This window comes from Chiroxiphia lanceolata, chromosome 2 (genome assembly GCF_009829145.1).
Source record: "Chiroxiphia lanceolata isolate bChiLan1 chromosome 2, bChiLan1.pri, whole genome shotgun sequence".
Classification (NCBI taxonomy): domain Eukaryota; kingdom Metazoa; phylum Chordata; class Aves; order Passeriformes; family Pipridae; genus Chiroxiphia; species Chiroxiphia lanceolata.
Window position 1 is genome coordinate 72,732,803 of NC_045638.1, and position 16,820 is coordinate 72,749,622.

The following is a 16,820-nucleotide window of genomic DNA, read 5'->3' on the forward strand; positions in this document are numbered from 1 at the left end:
CAGCTGTGACAAACTGTGCTTTGCCAGCTTCCAAGCTGTGTGGGGTCTTACTGGATCACCTGTTTCACATCTGCTACCTTACCATTTACAGGCTGTCTCTGGCTACCCTTCTAATTCACACCACCTCAACAGGCCAAGTTCACCACTACAAAACAACTTCATTTCTCATTTCACAATCTAAGTCATAACTATTTCATAGTCCTTGTTTGGCATCTACATACAAAAGAACCTGAGCTACAAGAAATTTAGTGTAGGAGAGAGATATGTTTTCTTAAGAAAGCTCAACTCAGACTTACGTGTTTCTCCGGAAATCTTTCATTAAAGTTGAATGTTCGGGCATCTTTTTTATGTCTTCCCAATCTTTATCTGCAAAATCAGTATTAACTTTGGTTTTTCCCTTTTCCCCAAGTAAAACAAAGGGTTTCCAAGTATCTCCATAGCCCTTTTTTGTTTTTTTTCAGTCTGCTTCTCTAACCTTGCAGTTACTTATTTCTTTATATTCTTCAGCTCAGATTCCTTCATCATCTTTTCACAAAAAAATCTTACCAACACCTAAGAGGTTCCAGCTGTGTGCTGATTAACTCAAGAACTTGAAAAAACAGATGCCAGCTACAGTGAAAATCACCATACGCCCCAAACACAATACTGATGAAAAACACATCGGGCATTGTGCCTGAACCCTTCAAGACTGTTATTTAACTTATTTAGACACGGTTGTATCTCGGGACAGGAGTACATAAGACTCCAGCAAACACTGTCTCCTTCTAAGGGATTCTTCATTCTGACAGCTTTTAATTGCAGGAAAATGTCCAGAGGTGCTTGTGCAAAGTCCTGCTGTCTCAACCAAAAAGAAATCTGTTAGCCAACAAAAAGTTAAGAAAAAGTAAAATTTGCACACTCAAACTGATGATTATTTCATCTCATCTTCTCTGAAGCCAAGGCCAAAATGGATTTAAAAATTAAACAAAAAACTTACTACCAGCACCTAACCTCACCCATATTACAGTCTAACTCCTGAAAAGGCTCTGTGGGCAAGTAGTTTGGTTCAATTCAGATCTTTATGAAGACTGATCAAAACTGAAGAACACTGAGATTAAAAGTATTGGGTGAACAAATAAATCAGAGATTAATTATTTAATTATTACTTAGTTAAACAAAATGTTCTCCTCTTTCCCAAAGACATGTGAAACTATTTCAAATATAGCAAGTGTCAATTAAAAAGCAAAAAAATTGCTGCAATTAAATGAAATATATTTCTTGGTAACAACGAAGGATCTTCAAAGGTCAAATGCAGACCATTGGAGAGGATTAATTAAATCAATCAGGGAACAGTAATGAGAGTATCATTATTTATGTAAGCTATAGAAAATCAATGTAAAACCCAAAAGAAGTAAGAAAAGCACAAAAAGGTAAAATTCTAGGCTAAAAGCAGAAAAGAACAGTGCTGCTTAAAGAAGCAAAACTAAGGGGGATTTTCCAGAAAATAAAAGTACATGATATGCAAAAGCAACATTTCCGGGAATCTCATAAAGCAGTACAGAAACAATGAAGTACATACACAAAAAAAGTCAAAGGGAAAAATAACAGCATGTTTAATAACAAAATTCTAGAACCACGCAAACATATAGACCACAAAATTCATGTGATAGAAAGAGGAAAATCCACAAGAACAGTAAAGAAAAACATTATTAACAGTGAATGGACAACAGCAGGGAACACAAGCAGTGAGAAAGATAACCAAAAAGTAAAAAAAAAGCCCATTATCCTGACATCTGCAATCATGTGAACCCTAGAAGATGAAGCATTAACTGCAGAGATGCAAGGCAGCCTGTAGAAATATAAGATATAACCAACACTGAGGGGAAAATGCAACAAATGATATCCACAATGTTATTTGTTTTGGTTCATGCAGCCAGTTTGTTCTTCTGGTTTGAAATAAAGAAATTTTCTCCACACCACAAGCTTTCTACCAGGGAAAAAAAAATTAAATACCCTACCTTACTTCCAAATGTTTATTTTAGCATAAAATATTTATGTTTAATTTGGTATAAGTTAAACAATTGCGTAATATTCGCTAAATGTATATATTTTTCTTTGTTTCATGTAATTATCAGTTGCTTTCTAAATCTATAATCAGTACTGTTGAAATGCAGAAATACTCCTGATTTTTAATCATCCACCATTTCAACATAATCTTTTAATAAAACACTGATACCTGTATACACGAAGATAATCCTATCATTAATAATAGGGGAAATATATAATTTGACCATTAGATTCTATATTTATACCTAATGAAATAAAGACTGTGTTTGAACAGCTCTGTTGCTTTGATCAGCTGTCATCTTCATATGCAAAGAAAGCCATACAGATATCTTTCTTTGAAAAGTGGTGATAAAAAAATACAGTATGTACCTGCAGGAAATCCCATTACATTGAATATTCTGTCCAGCTGGTCATGGTGATAAGGGTTACTAGTTTTGATATCTTCTTGTCGACAGTGGAATATTGGCTCTGATGTTAGCAGCTCTGCAAATATACACCCTATGGCCCAAATATCTTTAAAAAAGGAGAACAGAAATTAAAAAGAAAAATCAAATTAATCTTTCCGAAAGCATCGGGGTGAGGCAGAATGTTAGGGTTTAGCTTATCAGAGATAAGGTTCCTCCACTGAAAATGTCAAGTTTCTGTCGAAGAGATGCAACGCTTCCTCAACTTTTTCTTTTAGCTACGGATGGAGATACATAATTCAGTAACTACACGGGAGCTGAGAGAGTATCATACAAGTTTTTGTGGGTTTTTTAAAGTGTAGTTACCATTTAACATTGTAAAAAAATTAATCTAGTTAAGAAAAACAGCAAAGGAAACTACTTGGGTATTTGTGGATGCATAAAACACAAAGAAAAGCTAAGCAGCATCTTGGTGCTTCACTGCCACACTGGCCTGGCCAAGAAGGGTGTCTTCGTTGATCAACCACTGAGTTTTATATTAAATGACCCAAAATATATAAGCTGAAAAGCCACGATATTAGAATAAACCAAATGCTATTTACAAAACCTTGCAGAAAGAGAGTAACAAGAAAATTTCTCCATGCTCACATACATCGCCCTCTTTTTTTCATAACATTCATTAAAATAAATCCCAAAACCTAGCTTCCACAGCTTTTATGTTTTCCCTGTTGCATCCCAATCTTTAAATCAGATAGCCTGCATTTTCCCAGTTGTATTATCGATTTTTTCTAGCATATACAAATGCAATTTTTAACTTAAAGTAATGCTACACTGAATCTTGAATAAACAAGAAAAGGTCATGAACAAGGACAAAAGCAAATGATGCAGCGAGCATAACCCCATTAGTCAGTGTTTCTACACAGTCAGTTTTTATCTACACTGAAAAAATTATGTACTGAAGGCTATGACTGCCCATGCAGTTTTCACATGCAGCAAGCAGAAGAAAGTGCCAGTAAAGTGAGGGAACATGCAAATACAATAAATAAAGCAGTTTAAAGGAACATATAAAGAAATGTATTTGATCTATAAAAGAAACACAGTATTAACAGAGAAGTAAATGAAAATACATTTGAGGCATAAAGATTAGAATTTCTGACAAAAACACTGACACAAGCTCTAAAAAAAAAAAAAAAAAAAAAAGACTGAGTTCTGAGGAAAGAATACAGAAATGACACAGTACGCTGACATACAACCTCCATGTCTGTGCAAACCAAGTGAAGCATTGCAGGGGAAGTTAGTTATTTCCAAAAAAATGGTTGCCAGGCTCTAGCATATCTTTTAAACCAGCCAGCAAAAGAAAAACTTCCCAATCCTTTTCTCTACAGTCTCTCTCCCTTCCATAGCAAAGCTGTTCACACTTAGTAAAGGTGAACCTTCCTCCAGCCTGCTGTTGGGTTGTTCCCTGTCCTACAGCCCCAGCATACAACGGCTCTGGCCATCTGTCATCCATCTTTGAAAAAGACACAGAGACTAAAATGCAGCTTGATTTTATAGTTTAGTTTCAGTACTCAATATACTTTCCATTCTGTACATTCCTTATTTCATGTATTTATTACACTAGATAATAACCTCTGCAATAAAACTAATGCACTGTGCCTCACAGTCATCATAATATGAATTCTACTAGCAGTTTAAAGATACATCCATATTTTTATTTAACAGCACTTATGAAAGTCTTGTGTGAAAGCCATATAGACTTAGATTTTATCACAGGGCATTTGGAACCAAAACCCAGAAATATTTCATTCCTATATATAGCCAGAGGCCGCAGTAAACTAAACAACTTGTTAAAGATTAATATTTCTTCAAGAAGCAAGTAACACACCTTTAACTCAGCAACTGTCCTTTGAATTATTTATCAATACTTCAATATTTGGGTTCAGATTACATAAAGAACAAAATAGTCAGTTTTTGCCCAATTTACTTACCAATAGCTTTGGTATAATGCCTTGCTCCAAGAAGCAACTCTGGAGCTCGATACCAGAAGGTTACAACTACTGGATCCAAGTCTGCTAAAGGCTTCAGAGGTGAATTAAATAATCGGGCAAAGCCCATGTCAGCTGCAAAATTCAAAGAGAGATGCTTTAAAATTTGAGGAAAACTACGATTTTTTATTTTTTTTTTTAAAACAAACTGATTGAGTTTACTTGTTAGCGCTACCACCACTGCTAAATAAAGTGCGAACACGGACTGTAGCAGATATGAACTCTGTGAGCAGATTTTTCTTAAAGCTTTTGTAAAAGTTACTGGATGGCATCATCTACAAAGTATATAATTATAAATCATTACTAAGCCATTTAGAATGAAGAATTAACCATTGTTCTGAAGAAGTGCATCAATTCACTTCTTAGGACACTGGTAAATCCTGACTCATTTTACTGATACTCTCTGGTAAAATACTCTGTTATTATAGGATGGTTCTTCAAAAAGCAGCAGTTTTTAAAGTGAGCAAAATGCAGGTTCTGCAAAGGTTAGAATGATTTATAATACATACATGCACATGACAAAAGCTCCCTCCTCATGAAGTTAGCTGTAGCAAGACTTCCTTCACACAAAAACAGCAACTAAACCTACAGCATCTGCCTCCCTGCTGATTTTCTGTCAAGATGTATTTCCAGTATCAATATACCAGCACTGAATACCATTTAGGCTATAATTTTAAAATTCTGGTTGTGGGCACTATATCATTAAAAACTACTTTTTAGAATTGGTATTATACAACTGCCTAGAAAGCTGTCTGAACTACCAAATATAAGTCTTACAGGAAAAAATGGGCAGAGACTAAAATACGCAGCTTCTCCCACCAGGTCTCTTTCCCAACCCATCACTCCCCAAACCCCAAGACAGAGGGACTCTGCGGTGTAGGGATATTCATGTGCTGAGAAAGACTCAAATGAAATGAGATGAGTAGCCATTCCGAGGGAAAAGGACCTACATGAGGGAAAACTGTAGTGTAAATATGGGTCTAACTTGACTACAGAATTCTTAATTATTTTTCATATGCATTCCTATTTATGATTGTTTTAATGCATTTAAAAAGAGAAACATTTTACCGTTTTCTACACTGAAATATCAATTACTCAAAATTGATCAAGTCACTAATAACTATAAATAATAAGGAAAATTGTTGGCAGAAAGTGAATTTATGACTCAGAATGACACAAAAAGCCTATAAAATTATTTTAAGTTAAATCCCAGTTATGTATTTTTTAGAAAAATTAGTTACACTGGCAAAGTGGAAGCCCTTGGTATGGGTATAACTTCTGTATTCTTTTACTGCTGTGGCAATATCTTTAGAAAATAAGAAACAAAAATTCTACATTTTGATAACACACTTAGAAATCCAGGGTTCCCCTCCCTCTTCCCCCACTGGGAATGGATGGCTCAGAGGACTGGCGGCCCAATACAGAATCTTTCACCTGTCCATTAACAGAGTGACTTAATTTAGTTGTTTTCTAAGTTATTCCCAAATTAATTCAAAGTTATAAGCTAAGAAATAAACGGGTGGTCTACGTGAAATTACTAGCAAGCAGTTGTGTACAGCAATTATCACCACCACGGTCAGAAGTGAACATGCCCAGAGGATGACCTACATTCTCTGTTTTGGAAGCAACTGCTCCATGAAGAATAAGGTAACATGAAGGAATTTTCCCTTCTGCTGTCCATGCTGTGCCTATTTTCTATGCAGAAGACTTCAAACCCTACTGTCAACCTTAAAGCTTGGAAGGGCATTAAAAACTTTCAGGGTAGGATCTGCAGAAGCATTCAGCCCTAGCCCATCTGCTCCCTGAATTTCAAAGGGCAAGGGAAGGACTAGAGCAGCACTGAATGCTCCAAGAAAATCCTACCCTGAATCATTATACTGGTGATTAACAATATAGTTCAGATAAACAAAACACTAAGAGAACAGAGTAACAATGCAGAAGAATAATCTCATAAAAGAAAGCCAGAGGGAAGTGAAAAAGATGAACTAGCTTTAGAAAACCCTTCCAAACAAGGCTGCCTTACCATAACAAATGTAAGCAGGCTGTGCATTAGCAGCCTGCTGTCACAGCACTGCCACGATAATGCACAGCCCGCTACAGTTTATTACTGTTAGACTACTGTTAATTTTTATTTACGTATTTAAAACAATTGAAGTTCTATAAATTATCCTCTCACTCCAAACACTAACTCCCACCACAAAATGTTACAATAGTGGGAAAACACTGGGTCTTTCCTTCCCTGGTAAATTCCAGGTTGAACATTTAGCAGGAGTTCTCACTAAGCATTTTGGGTGGATTACTGTGTTTTCTCAACGTTTAAGATCCCTTGTGTCTATCTCCAAGGGACCTGCCTACTCTTTCAAGAATATTTTGTAGTCTAAATGACACCTTTGATTCCATTAAAAAAAACATTTAAGCTTTGTAGCAATGAGTAGTTCCCTATTTAGATTTTTATAAGCAGCAGCAAAGTATAATGTCATGGCATTACAGAGGTAAATGGAGGAAATTTTAAAATCCCCTTTATTTCTCCTCCTTTCCCCCTAGCTAGCTGTCATCTTTTATTCCCACATCAAAATCCCCCACCCCACACACACACCCACTTAAACAAAATATAATGACATTTTCCACGTTTTATTGATGAGGCTACAGCATTTCATCGTCAGAACTGGTGCATGGGGCTAATATCATGAAGTCAGTCACTCAGAAAACAGCATTTGGGCAATGTGCCCAGGCACATACTAGTATTACAGTGACTACTTTAGGTGGTACAACTGCACTTTCAGAACATTCTAACTTAAATGCTACACTGGGACTTATCAAAGATATAAACATACCAATTTTTACTCTTCCTCGCTCAGGACCTTCACCCATAACTAAAATATTAGCAGGTTTCTGTGGAAAAAAAAATAAATATACAATACATATACCACGATAAACCTAAACATTAGTCTCTGAAAAGTTAGTTAAGGTTTGTTTTCCAGTTTTAAACCAACTTCGTTTTGATAAAAATGCCAAGTTTCTCTGTCCCGGTAAAGCTGTGCAAGGATCCAGACACAGGCTCTCCCTGACTGCATCCTCCTCGTGTTTCCTTTCGCTGTTGCTGAGCTCCAGCACCATGTTCCCTCACTGACACCCTGGTGTCTGTCCTCAACCCGCATGAGCTGGCAGCCGCCAAGCTGCTGACATTTCTACCCAAATAGCCACAGATCCTTTGGTGGGAGGCAGTACCACTGCTGTCCACCACCCCAGCACAGGGATGGGAAGCCAGCTCTACAGCTGCCCAGGCTTATTAGGCACATTTGCAGACACATTTTACAGAAAAAATATACAAGTGAGATACAGATGAAACATTACCGTATCACTTAATATCGGAGAGAAAAATGATCTAATTATTCCTATTTACAAGTGTCCTATGTACAATTTACCAATTCACGCAGCTGCAAAACTGGAAAGCATTGCCTTTACATTATTTTTCTCTCCATCTTCTCTTTCTTTGTTTTACTATGGAGGTGAGTTAAAGAATTAAACTAGAGCTCTGCTGGTTTGAAACATAATTAACTCCATAATCCTGTATTTTCTGCTGTCCCGTTTCTCGTAATCCATTCTTGGTATCTGCAGTCAAAAGATTCCTCAAATGCTAATGTTTATATAATGAAACCTGCAGTGCTTATTTTGAGGGAAAAAAGTAAGGAAACTCACAACTAAAGCTGATAATCTATGCCAGACTTGCTCTCAAATAGAGTGATTTAGACACCCCTTCGTTCTGTAAATCCTGGGCAAAACAGGGGCTCCTATTCAGGTGTGACCTGTAAAAATTATAAGGCTGAGTTACAGCTCGTTTTGCTTTCCCAGTTTAAACTGATCTTAAGAAAAGAGTATTCCACCAAAACAGTTTAGACTACCTAAAAGTTAACATAATAAATCCCAATATCTTAGTGTGATTTAGTGAACACATTCTAGGCAATTCCCAAGCCCCTCCTGAATCTATCAGGCTCTGTTGTAAACACATGCAAAGAGGCAAAAGATCACAATTTGATAAATAATAAGTAATTCACATTGTGTAAAACAGGTACAAAAAATTAGTAATCCAGAAAAAAAATTTCCTTGATAAACATAACTACTGTTGTTTATGAAAGGCTCCAAAGTGGATTTCTGTAACTCTACAATCTGTGTACAAAATACGTAAAAGGAATCTAAGGTGTTACATTTCTGAGAGCAGGTTAAAGATGGAAGAAAATATTATAGTTTGACCGTGGATCAAAAAAGGTAAGATATATCCCATTGTCTTCCAACAGCAATAACAGATCCAACTTGTGCTGTATTACGCTCAGTGATTTGCAGAAGAAATTGTCCCCCATACCACCACCACCCCGTTTCTATTTTGTCTTTTAATAAAGGCATACATTCCAGGTAAATACTGCTTCAACATCAAAAAAATGCAGTATGTAGGCACACAGCTCTCAGAGCACTCCATTTAGGTTGTTTCCACAAAAGTTCTAGAAATAAACAAGCAGCGTACATCTTTAAATTCAGAGTTAACGCTGAACTTTGTAGCAATTCAATCCATTAGGTAAGAAACACACCATTTCAACACATAAGCCTTTCTATTGTTATTACACTGTGACTCAAAGAACAAACCCATACCTTTCACAAAATGTGCTTCAATATAAACGGGGTGCTAATAAGCTACATGCCTAATTAATATTTTTTGAGTAGAGTTAACGGCACATTACACAGGCACTAAAATTTTTCAGATGTATAATACATTGACCTGCAAATTCACAAGTTGATAATACTCTACAAAAATGCTTGTAACATCCCCATGGTGTTTTCATCTTAAGATATTTTACTGTTTGGATTTTGATAAGGACAAGGAGCCCTATTCACACAAAGACTCCATTATACCAGATGACTAAAAAACACAGCACTGGGTAACAATTCCTGCACCGAAGATCTTCTACCCTAAGTTCAAGGTAGGTAGAGATGAGAAGAGAAAGCACAATGAGATAAGATAGTACTGGTTAGCAAAATAAGTATCAACACCCTGACTCACACTCAAGATTTCAGGAGTTACAGAACCTGTTTAACAACAGAGACAATTTAGAAATCTGTGTAGGAGTATTCTAAAGCTGCAAAATGAAAAACACCCCTCAGTTGTTCTGAAATAACCATTCACAGCAGTTCACCTTTTTTTCTAGAGTCAAAGGTCCTTCACTTAAACAGCTCTGTTTGGAACAGAAGATTCTTCCTACAGACAAAAATATTTATATAGTCATATCACTGTAAAAATACAGCATCACGTTTAAAAAAATTAAATTTTAAATAAGATGTCTTATTAGGAAGGTTCCCATTTCTAATATCATTGTCTGGAACAACATTTTTGGTTGAAAGAATTTTCCAAACAACACCATTCAATTTAAATGCACATATGCATTTTGAGGAATCCCTGAAAAACACCAAAGTTCACTAACAAAAGTCAATATATGGGTGAGGGATTTCTGTTAGGTATCTTTTACTCTAATCTGCCATCTGGAGGAAAAAAAAAACCAAAACCCCCCAAAAAAAAACAACCAACAACTCACAGATTTTGGGCAACTCATTACACATTAGAAACTTATTTGCAAAGAAAAATAAGCAGAAAGAGAAGAGAGAAATCTGGATAAGCATTAGTTTAATTTGTTAATTTTCAATTAAAATTTAATTATTCAGAAAAATAAAAGCTGAAAAAGCTTATTCAAATTACTTGGGCTGAACAAGTGAGGAAAAATCTTTCAGCAATTTTTGTACTCTGTTCTGAAAACACACTGACAGCTATCTTTTTTTTTATAACTACAAATAATCAACTTGAAGTCACTCATTTTTGTTCTAATAGAGGCATCTCTAGTTTTGCCATTAAGTAAAATAATTTGCTCATGCCAGACAAATGCAAATGAAAAACCTGTCATGATCGTAAACCAAATGTGAAAAGCCATGCAGCAATTTACAGCTGTAACTTCAGAGACTAACAAGTTTCTGGCAACCCCACGGAACTACACTTCAGAAAAATTACCCTTCCTTTCCCAAACCCCACCTCAACAGCAGGGGAAGAATTCATTCTCATGAATGAATTCTTGTGACCATAGCACAGCACTAAATCTTATCTGGCTTTGTAGGACGCTTTGTTGCGATACCTGGACAAATCCTCATCTTGTGCATTTAATCACTATTACTACTGATGAGAGAAAAAAGATCCTCACTGAATCATTTTTAGGTGCTTCTAATTTAATCATTATTTGCAAAGTGTAAAAAGAAACCCTAAGAAGCAAGCTAATTTCGAACAAAGGACATAAAAACCCACAGGCTACAGCAAGAACTTCAGGCTGTCACCTTCACCCAGCTGCCTGACCTGACGCGACACCACTCTCTCTTCACTCTGATCCTGAAGTCCCTGGTAATGAAGGCTGCACAATTCCCAGGCAATCTATTCTCTTTCATTCTTCTCCACTGCAGTGTTTTCCCTTTCCTTCTCACACAACAAGACAAGGTTACTCTCATTGCCTCTTCTACATCAGCAGAAGGAGCAGACAACCCCTCCTTCACTGCAAGAACTTCTTACACTTCAAGACAAACCTCTCTCTTCAGTCCTATCACCTAGATTAAAAAAAAAACAAACACACAAACTCTTGCCTGCTCCGTGTTTCCCAGTTGGTTATTTTTTTCTGGATGTATGATCATTCTGGTGGATTCCCTTTAGCTGTTCTGCCGTGGGCCACCTATTTATTTCAAGTCAAGTGCTCCAAATTACACACTGCTCCTCCTGCAGTGGAGGGATTGTTTTACATGCCTTGCACAGTATCTTCCACTTTATATGATCCTTATATGATTTTTATACGAGTGAGGTATCCTGCCTCACTCTGTAAGACTATTGACTCATGTTAAGGTTACCAGCCATGCATTTTCTTCATATCTTTTCTGCAGGACTGCTACTTGGAACGAACATTGCAGTCACACACTGCTTCTTAACATACTCTGAAAATGTTTGGGTATATTCACAGAGAGGAAACTCAAGACTTCAAAACTTACTTATCTGAATTTCTATTTTGAAGGTAAAAATGCAAACAAAATGAAAATTATACCAGTCTGTCTTGATGAGATGTGACCAAAAGAAAAAATAAAAAAACCACCACCATAACAACAAACCAAAAAAACCCAAACCAAAACAAAACAAAAAATGCCTCACCACCAAAACCAGCATTCCTGTTGCTCAGAGCAAGTTATTGATAGGAGCAGGAGATGATTATTTATTCTGTGTTTGCATACTAGATGTCTGGAAATCACAGAACATTGTCTCATACTCCAGGAAAAGTACTCTGCTGCTGAGTCCTCCTCTAACTACACTTTACTCATCAAAGCATCGAGGAAAAGATGTGCCTTTTCAGACAGCTTAGCCATTGAAATCTTTGATTCTTAGTACTTTTAGCATCAAACCAGGTCTGCAGGAACTATTGTTTTGCTACTAGTCTGTTTCTGAAATTGGTAATTTTCAAAGACTGATTTTAAACATAGCTATTGGTGACTAATACAAATTCCTTTGAATTCTTATTATAGTATTATTATAACGTAGATGCTACCTCCTCCTCCCCACCCCTATTATTAACTCTTTGCAGCAGTCTATGTATATTTATGAACAGACTCATACTCTTTACACCTGCATTTTAATGCATCTTTTAATAAGGTTTTAGTATCATCCTCACTAATTTTCATTTGGATAATTCAATACTTATGAGTTTGGCTACTAAAACATTACTCCGCAGAGGATTCACAGTGATGGGGTGAGTCACACCAGTGACTTTTGTTAACCACTGCTATTTGTGCATCATTAATGGCTGTGCCACCAATATTCAGAACTGGCCATGCCATCCACTTCTACCTGTGACAAGATAACTGATAGAAGTATAACATTCCTTTTCCATTTAAAAAAAAAGCAGTTTAACTTGAAAAGAACAACGCTAAGCAAAGGGCTTTTATCCCTAAATTGTTTTGCTTTTGCAATCATGACCTCAATGATTCTATTAAGATTTATATTTAATGACTTCTTTATATTTTAGACTTCAAAGTATTAAACAATACAGGAACAGAATCAAAAACACAACCCTACAATCATACCAAATCAAAACTGAACTTCTTCAATTGTATGTGAGCAAGTGCCTGAGAAGTATGAAACACAAGTTAAAAATGTCTAGCTGTGAAGTTCATAATTCAATGGCATGGAAAAAAATAATCAAAAAGGTTTAGAAAGACAGCTGCAAGGGCTTAGCAAAATGTAGCCTGCTTAAAAGAGCACTTCTGTGGCATAGCAGTAGAAATTTTAATATATTGTTGTGGTTTATCACTTCCCAGTTAAGTCCTCGGATTGGAAGAGCTGTGAAGCAAAACCTACTAGGCTTTGGTCTATGACCAACAACACATTCAACGTTCATGCTTCTTAAAGTACATCTCTAATAACCTTGTTGATCTTCAAGCAGTCATAACATACACCAAAATAGTTCCTTATTATCAAGGTGGGATGCTCCCTTATTGCATTCTTAGGGACTGGAACTGTCTTTTTGGAATATTTTCTGATTGAAGAAAATAATCCATTTTCCTTCCACTTTGAACAAAACTGACTACTTCAATGCTAAACAGCACTCTCACACAATAACAGGGTCAATACACCCTCATTCAAGTGACAGTATCAGCACTTTTCTGAAGTTAATTTCTTTCCTTGAATTCAAAGATGTGTATTCGCAATCAAGATAATTTCTGTTGCATCTATTAACTGATTTGGGGCTTTAAAATAAATTATAATCAAAAGACCACCACAACCACTGGTGAAAACAATGGCTCCACAGAACTCAACATGTATTAAATCTAAGCATCAAAACACTTCTTATTACAGAACACATTAATTGTGAAAAGCACTGGAAAATTAAGAAAACCTATTTTAATGTAATACTTTCTGTAATTATTTTCCTATAAAGAACATCCCAGAGCTGTTTAAAATAAATAAATCAAGCATCTAAATAAAATTCTCATTAAAACCTGGAGTCGTTAAAATAATCAGTAACAGCCAAACAAAAACAAAACTCTAAATTATCAAAGCACACATGTTCAAAAATTTTAAAGTACAGGAAGTGTTTGGCAAGATAAAAGGATGCTGTATCTACGCCAGGGAGGCCTTCTGCTACTTACCATCAACTGTATTTTATCTCTGTTTCAGTCTGATAAAAGCTGTTGGTCTCACTATTACATTTTTATGCACTGAACACAGTCCAAAAATTTCCTTTCAAAGCCTGTACACCACCTAATACACAGGTTTTTCTATCACTTTCATTGGATCTGAATTCAAGTTGAAAGAAAAAAAAAATTAATTACATTCTCAGGACATCAGGACAAGCTGCAGGGCATGACTTTCTGTATTAAGTCTCCAAGAAAGAAAAGGTGGGTATCATAGGCCAAAAATACTATTATAGCAGGAAAATCTAACAAGTCAAATATCATTAACACATCATTCAAAAGTGTAGTAACAAACTTTACACATTAAAACAATCAATCTTGAAGAAATATATTTCCTAAGGGTTTTGCTAAAGCAGCAGAGGTCAGGATGACTCCGGATGCTGAGGACACATCAGAGCAGGATCAAATGCAAGAGCAGAGCGTGCTCTGAAACTGGTTTTTAGGTACTATGTTATTCCACATGTAATTCCAGCTCCTTTTTATATTTAGAGTTCTGCCTCACAAGTAGGGATTTTGAATGGGTAATAGAAACACTGAGTACCATTTTTACTCATTAATTTTGTTGGAGCAGTTTCCACAGGTTGACAGATATTCAGTAGTACTGTAATGTCATACATCCCAATCCTTTCACACAAAGGCAGAAAATTGCCTTATTTACTCCTTGGATTGCATGCAGTTGTGGTAACTCATACCATTTTCCTTAACAGCCCTATTTTACTGTTTTTTCATTTAAATAATACTCTCATTGCTTCCATATCACCCTATTTGTATTGACTAACACAACTCCTCCTGTTCTGGATTAAGAAAAAATAACAAAGGTGAAAAGCCTATGTAATTTATTAGTATGCACTTCCCAGTGGTTGCGTGGGCTTTCTGTTTACCTGTTAAAGCAACTTTGTATTTCAAACAACACCTTAAAGATTGTGTTTTGTGTCACTCATGTTAAGAGCAAGACATGAAGTTGGGAGTTCATAAAGAACAAGCTTTTTATAAGTTTATATAAGTTTGTCCTATTTATAAGGTCACTTGAAAACTGCTTAGATTTAATCAAATGACTGTTTTCTTATAATCTTTTCCTCTACGAGTATAAATCATACAAAACACAGCATCTTCTTTCTACAGCAGACTGCAGTAAAAGCATTTACTACGGCTCCTGCCTGTATTTTGAACAAATGCTCTCTCACAGCATTTTACGTGTTAACTTTGACACAATCTTAAGGTATACAGCAGTTAAAAACAAAACAAAACAAAACTAAATTGCAAACTGCATCTGTTTCTAAAATCATACTCTAGGGTTTTTTAAAATCCTACTGCAGCGATTTTATTGACTAAGCTTACTTCAAAGGTAGATTTGTGATGAAAGAGCTTCCGATCCCCCATACCTCTCTCAGGTCAGAACCACAAGTTATGCTGATACTTTTTCTGTTTGGCTAGTACACCTTAGTGGCAGAAATGCCACCTGAAGTTTCTAGAATGCCTTTCCCCTGTAGAAGTCTTACCTCTAAATGTATTTATCTAAATGGATATGAGTTATTGCAGCCACTTTAACTACTGCATGGCAATGCACTGAGATGACTTGAGTTAACCTTCAAACAGTGAATTACCTACATTACTCTTTCCAGCACCAGAATTAGTTATTTGGCCATATTGGAAAGCCAGCACATGAAAAAACAGGCTAGTAATGAAAGAACAAGTTCATAGTTACAGAAAACAAAGAGATCTACTATAGTCCTCCCATGAGCTAATGTATTTGCATCGTCAAACATGTCATATATATACAGGCAGATAGACAGAAAAATTATCTATGTATCAGGTATCCATCTATGAATGACATCCCTCAATATTACTTACATAACACCCATATAATTTTCATTACATTATTCTACTTTAGTTATCAATCTACTCAAATGCCTTGGAATTTAAGTTGAAGTATTTCTAAGCCTGAAAAAAGTAATAGCAAAAGTATTTTACCAGTTGGCTCTGGTGCAACTCTCAATGCATTTCTCCCACAACACATGCCCTCCTGTATCTGACATCTATTTCTCATGAAATTTGAAAGAAATGGTCTGTTTTGATACCCTATCTTTTTACCAAATGTACCTGAATTTTGCTAACAGATACAAAGGTTACTTGGGGGAAACTAACAAAGAACCAGCTTGCAGAGGTGATCTTTGTCTCCTTAAGCAGCTACACAGTATCAACACATCAACACAATGGGTTTTTTTTCTTGTAAAAACGGAACTTGCTTTTTTTTTTAAACTATTTTTTCCTAGAGACTGTAAAAGCAATGCTATTATTTTGCATATCTAGAACTCTAAAGCACCACCTTGTTTCCAGTTCACAAGTCAATATGCAATATGAGGACACTTGGGTTTCTGGTGCTGTTATTAAACATATATTCCACCAGACAAGGACAAACTTCCCAAAGGCACAGAAGAGGTCTGCATTGACTTCATACCCTGTAAGGTAAAGATACAAGTGGTTATAAAGATCAGTCCTGAAACACTGGATCTAGTCCTGAAGGACTCCAGGGAAACAAGGAGAGAGAAAACAAAAGCAGTACTCTTCACATTTATAGCGTTTATATTAATATAAAGAAAAACTACAAGTTACTTTCAGATTCAAATTTGTAGTTCCCCTTTTGTAATAGTTCTTCACTGTCTGTTAATCTGTCTAGGATTATTGGTTAAAATTATTTGATTTACAGTGATGTAGAAATGTCAGGGAAAAAATACTCCACTTTCATTGCTTCTTGTGTCTGACAGTTCTACAGCAGATAAGGTAAAAATATATCACTAAAACATCAATAATCATGTAATGCAACTTCATGTCTACAAACACTAATCTGTGTTGCATTTGTATGTCCCTAAGACATGTTGTGGTAGTTCAACAGAAGTTTACACTGATTACAGAACTCCAAATTCAGAAACTCTATTTGTATTTTCTCCAGGCAATAACAGTCTCAGAGTAATTCTGCCTAGGTTTGGTCACATTATTGAATTGGTAAATTAGCAAAGCTCCTCTTATAATACATATATTGCTCTCCCTTGACCTCCCCTTTAAACTTTGG

At 35.9% G+C, this 16,820-nt stretch overlaps 1 protein-coding gene across 5 annotated transcripts in view; it reads right to left on the minus strand.

Moving 5' to 3' along the window:
* Positions 1-16,820, minus strand: part of CDK8 (cyclin dependent kinase 8) — a 72,505-nt gene that overhangs the window by 10,481 nt on the left and 45,204 nt on the right. For 4 of the 5 annotated variants that reach the window (XM_032679144.1, XM_032679143.1, XM_032679142.1 and 1 more), the window contains 4 exons: positions 7,330-7,387; positions 4,439-4,570; positions 2,416-2,559; positions 297-366 (listed from right to left, as the gene is read on the minus strand). In XM_032679144.1, the coding sequence (XP_032535035.1) occupies positions 297-366; positions 2,416-2,559; positions 4,439-4,570; positions 7,330-7,387 (404 nt within the window). The remainder of the gene's footprint in view (positions 1-296; positions 367-2,415; positions 2,560-4,438; positions 4,571-7,329; positions 7,388-16,820) is intronic. The other variant, XM_032679146.1, reaches the window with a different exon arrangement.